Raw genomic sequence first — 13,637 nt, 5'->3', positions numbered from 1 at the left:
ATAGCTCGCACACAGCAGGACCAGCCCCCATGTCTCTCAGCAAGTTGGGAGGGAGTGTGGGAACCCAGCCGGTCTGAGTTTACTCTCCTCCCCCGCTGTGGGTCTATAGAAATGCCTCCCAGGCTATTCAGGAGGGGCCAAGAGATTAAAAGGAGGTTCAGAGGGCTCAGATGCCACTCACCAGACAGCAGGGTCAACTGCTAGTGACCTTGAGCCCAGTCCTGGACGGACAGACAGACGGACGCACAGAGAAGCAGATGCTCCTTGGCCAGCTAACCACTCTTCTGTGCCTGCTTAGCGGGGCCCTGCCTACAGGCTCAGGGAGGCCTGAACCCCAGGCTGTCAGACCTCAGTCCTGGGCTGCAGCCAATCAGACCTGGGCTCTGGGCCCAGGGGCCCCACCCCCACTGGTGCCAGCTCCTGCTCTTAGGAGCTGGAAGGCCTTCTTGGGCCTGCAGAAAGCCAGGCAGCTGGGGATGGGTAGGCTGCAGCGTGGGCAGGACGAGGTGGCTGCTGTGACTCTGCCACTGAACCCTCAGGAAGTGACCCAGGGGATGTGTAAGGCTGTGCCCTTTGTTCAGGTGAGTGTGTAGGTGTGGGGAGGAGAGGGTTGGGTCTCACCATTGGCAGAAGGCACAGGCCGTGGCCCCAGACAGATTTGGGTTCAAGTCCTGTATCCTCCACCTGAATGTCTCCGTGCCTCAGTTTCCTCCCTTATAAAATGGGACCCAAGCCTCTCCCACCTGGGCAGATGCAGTTGCCTCTATCCTGGTCTCCTTGATTCCACTATCGTGCCCCTCTCCACCCCCAAGCCTGGTTTTCCACTCAGCAGCCAGAGGGCGCCTGTGAACACCAGAGTCAGATCTGGTTCCTCCTTCGGCTAGAACCCATGGCTCCCACTTTACTCAGAACAAAAGGCCAAGTCCTTCCCACAGCCCACAAATTTTTGTACTGTCTGATCCTGTTACCTCTCTGATTTCACCTCCTCCCACTCTCTCCCTCACTTACTTTGCTTCTACACATCAGCCTCCTTTTCCTCAGACACCAACTTTCTGTTTTTTTAGACATGGGAGTCTCGCTATGTTGCGCAAGCTAGTCTTGAGCTTCTCGCCTCAAGCAATCCTTCCACCTCAGCCTCCTGAGTTCCAGGTGTGAGCCCCCATCTCCTGCTTGATATACCAACTTTTTTTTTTCAAGACAGAGTCTCACTCTGTCACCCAGACTAGAGGGCAGTAGTATAATCTTGGCTCACTGTAACCTCCACCTCCTGGGCTCAAGTGATTCCCGTGCCTTAGCCTCCCAAGTAGCTGAGATTACAAATATGCATTACCATGTCCGGCTAATTTTTGTACTTTTAGTAGAGATGAGGGTTGGCCATGTTGGCCAGGTTAGTCTCGAACTCCTGACCTCAGGTGATCCGACTGCCTCGGCCCCCCAAAGTGCTGGGATTACAGGTGTGAGCCACCGCACCAGGCCGGTGAGAAGTCTCTTATGAGGAAGGTGGCTCAGGATTTAAGCAGAGAAGGACCAGGATTTGGGGGAGAGATGATAGATCCACTTGGAGGGGATCATAGGAGGAACTAACATGCATTGAGCACCTACTTTGTGCCAGGCAGTGGGCTAAGGGCTTTCTGTTGGATGCTTCCAGGCTCCTGTAATATTGCTGTCCCTTACACCTAGGGGTACTAGTTGGCTTCCTACTGGTACCATCACCAGGCCACCTTGTCATCATGTCCTGCTTGGCTTTTCTTTACTCTTCTTTTATTGTTTATTTATTTATTTATTTGAGATGGAGTCTCGCTCTGTTGCCCAGGCTGGAGTGCAATGGGGCGATCTTGGCTCACTGCAACCTCTGCCTCCCGGGTTCAAGTGATTCTCCTGCCTCAGCCTCCCGAGTAGCTGGTATTATAGGCACATGCCACCACGCCCAGCTAATTTCTGTATTTTTAGTAGAGATGGGGTTTCACCATGTTGGTCAGGCTGGTCTCAAACTCCTGACCTCATGATCCACCTGCCTCTGCCTCCCAAAGTGCTGGCATTACAGGCGTGAACCACCGCACCCAGCCTTCTTTTCTTTTCATGTTTTTGTTTTTTTTGAGACAGAGTCTCACTCTGTCGCCTAGGCTGGAGTACGGTGGTGCAATCTTGGCTCACTACACCCCCATCTGCTGGATTCAAGCAATTCTCCTGCCTCGGCCTCCTGAGTAGCTGGGATCACAGGTGCCTGCCACCATGCTCAGCTAATTTCTGTATTTTTAGTAGAGGCGGGGTTTCACCATGTTGGCCAGGATGGTCTTGAATTCCTGACCTCAAATTATCCACTCACCTCGGCCTCCCAAAGTGCCAGGATTACAGGCATGACCCACTGCACCCGGCATCTTCATGGTTTTTGTTAGAGACAGGGTCTTACTCTGTTGCCCAGGCTAGAGTACAGTGGTGTGATCATAGCTCACTGCAGACTTGAAATGCTAGGATCAAGCAATCCTGCTGCCTCAGCCTTCTGAGTAGCTAGGCCTACAGGTGCACAACATTAGCCTAGCTAATTTTTTTTTTTTAATTTCCTTGTAGAGACAGGGTCTCACTATATTGCCCAGGCTGGCCTCAAGCCACTACATCCAGTCCTTGGCTTTCAAACCCCTAGGTAACTAATTCCCTGAATTAGTCCTCTTTGTTGAAAGGCCTAAAGTGATTTCTTCTTTTTCTCATTAAATTAATTTATTTGTTTATTTATTTTGGAGACAGAGTCTCGCTCTGTCACCCAAGCTAGAGTGTAATTGTGATCTCGGCTCGCTGCAACCTCCGCCTCCCAGGTTCAAGCAATTCTCCTGTCTCAGCCTCCCATGTAACTGGGATTACAGGTGTGCGCGCCCAAGCCCGGCTAAGTTTTGTATTTTCAGTAGAGACGGGGTTTTGCCATATTGGCCAGGCTGGTCTCAAACTCCTGGCCTGAAGTGATCCGCCCACCTCAGCTTCCCAAAATGCTGGGATTACAGGCGTGAGCCACCGCGCCTGACTGTCCTTGTTGAATTTCAGTCATTTTACAGGTGAGGAAACCTGAAAAGATCAGAGAGGCTAAGTAATTTGCCCCATGTCTCAGCCAAGAGATGGCAGAGTCAGGATTTGAACCCAGGCAACCTGGCTGCAGCATCCATACCTGTCAAGGTGGGGTGGAAGTGGACAGGTGATTATCCTCACCGCTCTGGCCCCAAACTCCACCCCCCTGACCGTCTCCATGCCTCCGGCCCCAGGTGTTCTCCCGGCCCGGCTGCTCAGCCACGCGCCTCCGAAATCGCTTCTGCTTTGGTCATTGCTCCTCTCTCTACATCCCTGGCTCGGACCCCACCCCACTAGTCCTGTGCAACAGCTGTATGCCTGCTCGCAAACATTCGGCACCTGTGGTGCTGTGGTGTCACACTGGCAGCTCAGCCTCCCGTCGACGGGTGAAGATAACCACCGTGCTGATTGAGGGGTGTCATTGCAGCCCGAAAGCATGAACTGAGCATCGTGGATAGCTGCACGGAGACACGCACCTTGGAGAGATGAGGGGAGACGGACCAAGAAAGACGTGGACCTGGATGATGTACTCTGGGTCAAGAGACCAGGGATGCAGGGTTAGGCAGACAGGTCCCCAGAGTCCTCACCCTGCTCCCCAGACACTAGACACCGTGCCCGTCCTGGAGTTGCACCACTGATAGTCACAGCACACACTGATTGACAACTCACTTTTTTTTTTTTTTTTTTGAGACAGAGTCTTGCTCTGTCACCTAGGCTGGAGTGAAGTGGCTTGATCTCGGCTCACTGCAACCTCCGCCTCCTGGGTTCCAGCAATTCTCCAGCCTCAGCCTCCCAAGTAGCTGGGATTAACAGGTGCTCACCATCACACCCGGCTAATTTTTGTATTTTTAGTAGAGATGGGATTTCCCCATGTTGGCCAGGCTGGTCTCAAACTCCTGACCTCAAGTGATCTGCCCCGCTTGGCCTCCCAAAGTGCAGGATTACAGGCATAAGCCACCACACCTGGCCAACCACTGACTGTTTACCAGGCCCCGTGCTAGGCATTTGACACATACTAACTCTTGTAATCCTTATAGCAGCTCAATGGGATAGTGGCTAACATCACCCCATTTTACAGATGAGACAACCAAGGCCCTGAGTGGCGAAGCCACTCACCCAGAGTCACACCACAGTAAGCAGCACAGCCAGGATTCAAATCCACTCTTTTTTTTTTTTTTTTTTTTTGGACAGAGTCTCTCTCTGTCACCCAGGCTGGAGTGCAATGGCACGATCTCGGCTCACTGCAACCTCCACTTCCGGGGCTCAAGCAATTCTCCTGCCTCAGCCTCCCAAGTAGCTGGGACTACAGGTACCCACCACCATGCCCAGCTAATTTTTGTATTTTTAGTAGAGACTAGGTTTCACCATATTGACCTGGCTGGTCTTAAACTCCTGGCCTCAGGTGATCTGCCTGCCTTGGCCTCCCAAAGTGCTGGGATCAAATCCACTGTTAATCACTAGGCTGAACCATCATCTCTTATACAATGAGGTCAAAGACACTCCCAGCTGCAGGGAGGGCAGATGGCCCCACCCAGACCAGGAGACACAGCGATGACCTTGTCCTCAGGACACCAAAAAAGAAAAACAACAACAACAAAAAACCCAAACCAAAAACGCAAACCAAAGCAGGCAGACAGCTGCTGGGGGAAATCCTGGGGTCCTTGAGACAGAGGCAGGGCCCTCGTGTTCCCAGCTGCCTCTTGCCTTGATAGTGGTTGCTGTGCCCCTCTCAGACCCCCCACCTGAGTCTCCACACAGCCCCACGCCTGGCGTGGCATTCCACAGAAACCATAAAGGTTGGCTGAGTCCAGCTGTCTATATGTGCATCTGTTTGTTCCTCCAACTGGGGTTCCCTGTGAGTGGGTGGCCCCATGACAGGGTGTGGGCATCTGAGTGCTCCCTCCCCAGCTGGGGCTCAGGGTCTTCGGCGGGCGAGGGCGGCCTGGCTTTGGGCGGCTGGAACCAGGACCCTGGCAGATGGGCCTGTCTGGCACAGACGCAGGGACATGTGGCGTTGTCAGTGTTGCCTCCAAATGCCCCCCGGAGCGTGGGGCGGGGAGCCGGCCGGGCCCTTCTCAGCCCTCTTCCTGCCTCAGGAAGGAAGGCCCCAGGTGAGGGGAGCAGGAGGGGACCCGAGGAAACAGATGGACCAGTGGGGCGTGGGAGCCTGAGACCCCTGACCTCGCAGGCCTCACAGAGAGATGGGAACAGGCCAGGCAGGCAGCTCCCAAGGCCCCTTGCTCGAAGGGCCCTGTAGGGGAGGGTCATGAAGGGCTCTAGGGGGGCTGCCCCCTCCCTGTTCCCTCTAGAGTTCTGTGCCAAACCCCAGACAGTGTCCGAGTGGGCAGCTTAGCTCTGGCACCATGGGCAAACCCCCCTCCGGTGGGCATGAGGCGTTTGCCTTCCCTCCCTCTGCTGTGCCCACCTCCTGCCAGCCAGGGGAGCCAGCTGGGAACCTTGGTGCCAGGGGAGCTCCCAGAGTCCCTGCCCCCTCCCGGGCAGTGCCAGCCGGCCCCCACCCCGCCCCCCAGGCCCAGTAATGGGTGGGTAATGAGTGCTAGGGGAGCGGGGGAGGGGCAGGGGATGCAGGTGCCACAGGCGCTGGCACGGGGGCCGCTAATCAGGTTTGCCAACGCCATCTGTCACCGCACGAGCATCTGGGGCTCAAGGTGACCCTGTCACCCTCAGTTACAATTATGAGTTTGGCATCTGTATTAAAGCCCGCCAGCCGGCCAGGCCGGGGAGGACTGGGGTGGGCATGGGGTTGTGCGTTGAGCCCCATCCCTAGGGTCCCCTTCCCAGGGGCTGCGTGGCTGCCAAAGTGTGGAGCTTCTTAGGGGACTGTATCTGTGTGTGCACACCCATCCCAGTATCTACAATTCTTTAAGTGGGTCTGGGTGCAGGGCTGGAAATCATACGTTTGTGTATGTCTCCGTGGTGGCTGTGTGTCTAGTTTGGTGGGATGACTGGGGGCGGAGCACTGAGATTTTGTGGGTGCACAGATGTTCATGCATCTGCATGCTGGACAAGAATGTATGGAGGGAGGTGTGTCTGGTTGATGGTGTGTCTTTTTTCTTTTATTGTTAGTATTAATTATTATTATTTGAGTCAGGGTCTTGCCCTGTCACCCAGGCTGGAGTGCAGTGGAGTGATCATGGCCCGATCCCTGCAGCCTCAAACTCCTGGGCTCAAGTGATCCTCCCTCCTCAGCCTCCCGAGTAGCTGGGGCTACAGGCTCAAGCCAGCACACCCAGCTAATTTTATTTTTTTGTGGAGACAGGGTCTCACTATGTTGCCCAGGCTGGTCTCAAACTCCTGGGCTCAAGCCATCCTTCTGCTTTAGCCTCCCAAAGTGCTGGGATTATAGGCATGAGCCACCACACCCAGCCTGATGGTGTGTGAGCGTGTGTGTGTGCGTGTAAATACACAGGGGTAGGTTGGGAGGGGGGTATCAGCTGGGAGACGCTATGTGTGGTACTGCTGAGCTCCTCAGCTATCCCTTTGTTTCTATCTTCACAAAATCCTGCTACCTGTATGTGATCTGGAGGGCTCTGAGGACGGCTTAAGAATCTGGATTTTGGCCGGGCAAGGAGTCTCACACCTGTAATCCCAGCACTTTGGGAGGCTGAGGCAGGTGGATTGATTGAGCTCACAAGTTGCGACCACCCTGGCCAAAATGGCGAAACTATGTCTCCACAAAAATATATTAAAAAGTAGCTGGGGTCCAGGCGCAGTGGCTCATGCCTGTAATCCCAGCACTTTGGGAGGCTGAGGTGGGTGGATGACCTGAGGTCAGGAGTTCAAGACCAGCCTGGCCAACATGGCAAAACCCCATCTCTACTAAAAATACAAAAATTAGCCAGGTGTGGTGGTGCATGCCTGTAATCCCAGCTACTTGGGAGGCTTGAACCCAGGAGGTAGAGGTTGCAGTGAGCTGAGAGAGTGCGACACTGCACTCAGCGCAAGACTCCCAGTCTCAAAAAAAAAAGAAAAAAAAAAAAAAAAAAAAAAAAAAAATTAGCTGGGCGTCGGTGGTGGTGGTACCTGGACCCCCAGCTACTCAAGGAGGCTGAGGTGGGAGAATGGCTTCAGTGTGGGACGGCAGAGGTTTGGTGGTCGAGCTCACTGCACCACTCCAGCCGCCTGGGCGATAGAGCCAGACCTTCGTCTCAAAACAAAAAAAAAAAAAAAAACTCTCAAGAGCGCTTTTTTGCCCCTGGGAGGAGGCAGGGGACTCTGGGGGCCCCCTGGCACAAGGTTCCAGCTGGCTTCCCTGGCTGGCAGGAGTCGGGCCCACAGAGCCTTTGGACGTGCTTTTGCGATTCTAATATTCTTGGGAGTAGATTCTGGGCCTGGTGATCTCAGTTTTGAATAAACGATCCTAGACTTTTGGAATCTAATCTCCTGGAGTATGGTGTTCAAGTGCGACACATCAGTAGTTCGTGCACGCCTCAGACCATGCTGGCCACTACCGACCCAGCTAATTTTTATTCTTTATTATTATTATTATTTTTTGAGACGGAGATCTCGCTCTGTCACCCACGGCTCGGAGTGCAGTGCGCGCGTGATCTCGCTCACTGCAAGCTCGCCTCCGGTTCACGCCAGTTCTCCTGACTGCAGCCTCCCGCGCTAGCTGGGAGACTACAGGCGCCCACGGCAGCCGATGCCTGGCTAATTTTTTGTACTTTTTAGTAGAATGCGGGTTTCACCCGGGTGTTAAGCCAGGATGCGTCTCGATCTCCTGGACCTCATGATCGCTGCCGCCCTGGCCCTCGCGACCAAAGTGCTGGGATTCACAGCGGCATGAGCCACCGCAACCTGCTTTACCGCCCAGCTAATTGTGTTAAGTTTTTTGTAAGAGACAAAGTCTTGCTATGGTTGCCCATGGTGTCCCAAAACTCTGGCATGAGTGCCTCCTCACACCTTGGCCTCCCCGAAAATGCTGAGATTATACCGCTGTGAGCCACTGTGTCCCTGGCTGAGTTCTTGGACTGGAGCTGCTAGATCATGGTATGACTTGGAATCCTTTTTTTTTTTTTAGATAGAGTCTTGCTCTTTTGCCACAGGGCTGGAGGGCAGTGGCGCATCAGCTCTCTGTTGCCCAGGCTGGAGAGCAAGCTGGCGCAATCTCAGATCACATGCAAGCTTCCACCTCGCCGGGCTCAGCGATTCTCCTGCTGAGCCCGTCCTGAGTAGCGCCTAGGATTACAGGCGCCCACGCTACCACACCTGTGCTAATTTTTATATTATTCAGTAGAGACACGGGATCACCATGTTGGTCAGATGGGTCTCGGAACTCACTGACTTCAAATGATCTGCCTGCCTTGGTCTCCCAAAGTGCTGGGATTACAGGCGGGAGCGCACGCCGCCCGGTCTGGTATGATTGGATCTGATCCTTGATTCTCGTGTCCTGGCATCTGGATTACCAGCTCTGTAGTTGTCTTTATCTGTGTTCCTGCTCTGGACTCCAAGTCTCTGGGCCTGTGTGCTCCTGTGTCCCTCTCTGTCCACAGTTTCACAGCTCAGCCAACTGGGCGTCTGTACCTGTCCTCGCTCATAGATGGTGCAGAGACCACCTACTCGGCATCCACCAGGGGACACCCCTTGGCCTTACATTTGATCCCAAGCTGCCCGACTGGAGGGGAATCTCGGACCCACTTGTGGCGCAGGTTGGACTCAACCTTTTTCAGGGGGACCACGTGGCTGTGTGACATCACTCGTCCCTCCCCTTATCCATCCCACCTAGGAACCTGAAATCCTGTCGCCCCACTGACCTCAAACGTGGAGAATTCGACTGAGCACCCAACAGCCGTTCTGCAACAGGCTGTGGGACAAGGTGCCTGCCCAGTGACGTAGGATCCGACCCAGGGGTTGACTGGCCACCGTGTCGCATGAAGGGTGACAATGAGCTGTCTGAAAACGCTGTGTCCCAGGTGTGAAGGCGAGGGGTCGCACTGTTCATCGGCAGGAGTGGCCACATATGATCAGCATTGCCTAAGGAAGGGTGTGAGCCGTAGGGCGCGGTGGCTCAGGCCTGTTGTCCTGGCACAGTAAGAAAGTGCAGCCCGCAGGCCAGGGCGGCCGCGGCTCACGCTGTAACTCTCAGACTTTCTGGGAGGCCAGCGCGGGGCGGATCACCAGGTCAGGAGTTCAAGAGCAGCCTGACCAACATGGTGAAACCCATCTCTACTAAAAATGCAAAAATTAGCCATGTCGTCGGTGGCTCGGCTGGCCTGTAATGTCCAGCTAACTCGGAGGCTGGGTATGAGAATTGCGCTTGAACCCGGGAGGCAAAGCGTTTCGTGAGCGAGATAGTCGCCATTTCTCGCCCCTCCAGCCCTGGCAACAAGAGCAAGACTCCGTCTCAAAAAAAAAAAAAGAAAAGAGAAGGGCGAGACCAGGCGTTCGAGCCCTCATCTAAGTAGAACAACACAACACATACAATCGTCCAACCTGTTTGTTGGAATGGTGTGCTGACCCACCACTCATTGCATTCACCATGTCTGACAAGGTCCTCATGAGACAGTGCACCTACACGCTTGGTGTCGTGTAAGCTGGCGAGATGTCACCAGGGCACCTGTAATGACATCCGTGTCATATTCAATAGTATCCTGCATCGTATGATTGTGTCCACGCTAGGCATCTATAGGTATCCAATAGGTATGCCTGGGGACCCATCTAGGGGAGGTTGTCCACTGGTCGCGGTGACAGCTGTCCTGGAGTTGTCAGAAACAGTGTCCTGGCTGGATGCGGGTGGCTCAAACCTGTAATCACAGCATTTTGGGCAGGGTCTGAGGCTGGCGCGGATCACCTGAGGCTCGCGGGGGTTCAAGACCAGCCTGGGCCCAACATCGGTGACACACGGTGGTCTCTAGTAAACATACACAAAATTAGCCAGGTGGTGGTGGTCGTGGTGCTGGTAATCCCAGCTACTAGGGAAGACTGAGGTGGGAGAAATTGGCTTGAACCCGTGAGGAAGCAGAGGTTGCAGTGAGCCTGAGATCATGCTTCGCCACTCCAGCCCGTGACAAGAGCGACGATTACTGTCTCACAAAAAAAAAAAAAAAGAGAAAGAAAGAAGCAGTGTCGCAGTACTTTGGGAGGCCGTGGGAGGGATCATTGTGAGCCTAGGAGATTCAAGACACAGCCTGAGGCAACTAACGCAAGACCTTGGGTCTCACAGCCTACATAAACAATTTTAAAAGATTAAAGCTGGGACATGGTGCTACTGCACCTGTAGTCCCAGCTGATTCAGACGAGGCTGGAAGTGGGAGTCACTTGACGCCCAGGCAGATTCGAGGCTGCAGTGAGCCTGTCTGATTGTGGCCCACCTGCACTCCAGGCTGGTGCCCAGAGAAAGACTGTTGTTTCCCAAAATAAATAATATGGCTTGGACACGGTGGCTCATGCCCTGCTAATTCCAGCACTTTGGCGGAGGCTGAAGATGAGGCGCAGATCACCTGAGGCTCAGACGAGTTTTGAGACCAGCCTGGGCCAACATGGCAAAATCCCCCTGGTGCCTCTACCAAAAATGACAAATTCAACCAGCGTCAGTTGTGCGGTGCCCTATAACTTCCCTATAATTCCCAGCCTACTCGCGGAGGCTGAGCGCCAGGACAATCGGTTTTGAACCCAGGAGGCAGAGCCGCTTGCACGTGAGCCGAGATCACGCCACTGCACTACCCAACACTTGGGTGACAGCCGCAAGACTCCGACTCGTCAAAATAAATAAAATAAATCAATAAATAATAACTTAAATAAATAAATAAATAAAATAAAGAAGCAGCATTCTTGAAGGCTGAGCCTCTGTGTCACTGGTGTCTTATCAGCGGCTGTGTGAAGGTGTGTAGGACAGAGGGTATGTTTTCTGAGAGTATGAAACCAGGGTGAGTGGAAGGAGCAGGTGGGACCAGAGACTGTCAGAGCAGGGAGCTGGGCTTGTCTCCAAGTTTCTCTCCTTCATTCCTCACATCTGGGTATATCTCACCCTCCATCTTGCTATGTCTTTTTTTCTCCCTTGGGACAGGGTCTGGCTCTGTCACCCAGGCTAGAGTGCAGTGGTGCGTTCATGTGTCACTGCAGCCTCAAACTCCTGGGCTCAAGTGATCCTCCCACTTCAGCTGTAGCTGGGGCTACAGGTGCAGGCCACCATGCTTGGCTAATTAAAAAAAATTTTTTCCCTCCCTCCCTCCCTCCCTCCCTTCCTTCTTTCCTTCCTTCCTTCCTTCCTTTCTTTTTTTGTGAGATAGCATCTCACTCTTATTGCCCTGGCTGGAGTGCAATGGTGCAATCTTGGCTCACTGCAACCTCCGACTCCAGGTTCAAGCGATTCTCCTGCCTCAGTCTTCCAAGTAGCTGGAATTACAGGCACATGCCACCACACCCGGCTAATGTTTTGTATTTTTAGTAGAGATGGGGTTTTGCCATGTTGGCCAGGCTGGTCTCGAACGCCTGACCTCAAGTGATCCACCTGCCTTGACCTCCCAAAGTGCTGGGATTACAGGCGTGAGCCACTGTGCCCAGCCCTTAGCATGTTTTTTATGGAGATGAGGTCTTACCATGTTGTCCAGGCTGGTCTCAAACTTCTAGGCTCAAGCATTCCACACATCTTGGCCTTTCAGAGTGGGGATTACAGGTGTGAGCCATCACACCTGGCTGCTATGTCTTTCTATGGCTGGGTGTCCTCCCAACTCTCAGCACTTCTTTGTCTGGGGATCCCCATTCCCCTGACTTTTTTTTCTTTTTTTGAGACAGGGTCTCACTCTGTCGCCCAGGCTGGAGTGCAGTGGTGTGATCTTGGCTCACTGCAACTTTGCCTCCCAGGCTCAAACGATTCTCCTGCCTCAGCCTCCCGAGTAGCTTGGATCACAGGTGTCCACCACTACTGCCTGGCTAATTATTGTATTTTTAGTAGAGACAGGGTTTCACCATGTTGGTCAGGCTACTCTTGAACTCCTGACCTCAAATGATCCACCCGCCTCGGCCTCCCAAAGTGCTGGGATTACAGGCATCAGCCACCGTACCCAATCCCCCATCCCTTGATTTCTCCCATTGCCAGGCACAGCACACCAGGCAAGGAGGGTCCGGGGTATTGGCTGACTGGTCCTGTCCTGTCTGCCACCCAGCCCTTCCTCTCCCATCTTGCTCCCGGGCTCTGCCTCTCCGTGGTCTTCTCCCTCCACCCATCCTTCCTCGTTGGTGTGTTTCTCTCCACCTTTCAGGTCTCTCCCATCTGTTTCTGCCTCTTGGATTCCCCATCTCTGTCTCTATTTCCCCACAAATTTTTTTTTTTTTTTTTTTTTTTTTTGAGACAGAGTCTCACTCTGTCACCTAGGCTGGAGTGTAGTGGTGTGATCTCGGCTCACTGCAACCTCCACCTTCTGGGTTCAAGTGATTCTCTGGCCTCAGCGTCATGAGTAGCTGGGATTACAGGCACGTGCCATCATGCCCAGCTAATTTTGTATTTTAGTAGATACGGGGTTTCACCATATTGGTCAGGCTGGTCTTGAACTCCTGACCTCGTGATGCGCCTGCCTCGGCCTCCCAAAGTGCTGGGATTACAGGCGTGAGCCACCGTGCCTGGCCAGTCTTGTCCTGTTTATGTCTGTTTCCATCTCCTTTTCTCCCATTTTTTCCCTGTCTCTCTCATCTCCCTATCTCTCCTCCTTTTTTCTCTTGTTTATTTATTTATTTATTTTTTGAGATGGAGTCTCATTCTGTCACCCAGGCCGGAGTGCAGTGGCGTCATCTTGGCTCACTGCAGCCTCCACCTCCCAGGTTCAAGCAATTCTCGTCCCCAGCCTCCCGAGTACCTGGAATTACGGGCATGCACCACCACACCCAGCAAATTTTTTTATTTTAGTAGAGATGGGGTTTCTCCATGCTGGCCAGCCTGGTCTCAAACTCCTGACCACAAATGATCTGCCCACCTCGGCCTCCCAAAGTGCTGGGATTACAGGCATGAGCCCCATGCTCGGCCTCCTCTCTCCCTTTATCTTTGTCTCTTCCTGTCTTTTTTCTCTCCCAGTGTCTCCTTATCTGCCTCTCCCTGCCTAGTCTCCCTGTCTCTCTCCATCTCTCCGTCCCGGCATCTCTTCTCTCATCCTGTCTCTCCCACCTTTTTTCCCTCCATTTCTCTGTCTCTCAGTCTCTCCAGCTCTTCCCGTGTCTCTGTCTCTCCCCATCTCTATCTCTCCCTACCCAGTCCCCATGTCTCTCCATCTCCCTGTCTCCCCATCTCTTCTCTCTCCCCATCTCTCTCATCTCTTTCTCTCTTTCTTTCCCTTCTTTCCTCTCTCTCTCTTTCTGACGCAGTCTCACTCTGTCACCAGGCTGGAGTGTAGTGGGGCGATGTCGGCTTACTGCAACCTCNAGAGCCTTTGGACTGTGCTTTTGGATTCTAAATTCTTGGAGCTAGATTCTGGGCCTGGTGGATTCTAGTTTTGAATAATAGGATCTAGATTTTTGGAATCTAAATCCTGGAGTATGGTTTCAGTGACACCATCATAGTTCCCTGCAGCCTCAGACATGTGCCACTACGACCAGCTAATTTTTATTTTTTTATTATTATTATTTTTTGAGAC

General features: G+C 53.3%; 1 protein-coding gene across 1 annotated transcript; it reads left to right on the top strand.

Moving 5' to 3' along the window:
• Window positions 1-241: 241 nt before the first annotated feature.
• DAND5 (DAN domain BMP antagonist family member 5) lies at window positions 242-3,659 on the top strand. Its single transcript, XM_017895050.1, has 2 exons — window positions 242-581; window positions 3,249-3,659. Exons 1-2 carry the CDS (start codon window positions 258-260, stop codon window positions 3,492-3,494), a joined length of 570 nt encoding a protein of 189 aa, XP_017750539.1. The 5' UTR covers window positions 242-257; the 3' UTR covers window positions 3,495-3,659.
• The last annotated feature ends 9,978 nt before the right edge of the window (window positions 3,660-13,637 follow it).

Source organism: Rhinopithecus bieti, unplaced genomic scaffold (assembly GCF_001698545.2).
Source record: "Rhinopithecus bieti isolate Rb0 unplaced genomic scaffold, ASM169854v2 scaffold_26199, whole genome shotgun sequence".
In the NCBI taxonomy this organism is placed as follows: Eukaryota; Metazoa; Chordata; class Mammalia; order Primates; family Cercopithecidae; genus Rhinopithecus; species Rhinopithecus bieti.
This window is presented reverse-complemented; position numbering and strand designations above follow the sequence as displayed.

Coding starts and splice junctions, on each gene's coding strand:
- DAND5 (XM_017895050.1), top strand. CDS start 258: ATGCTCCTTGGCCAGCTAACCACTCTTCTGTGCCTGCTTAGCGGGGCC. Junction 582..3,248: donor AGGCTGTGCCCTTTGTTCAG/GTGAGTGTGTAG, acceptor CTCCGGCCCCAG/GTGTTCTCCCGGCCCGGCTG.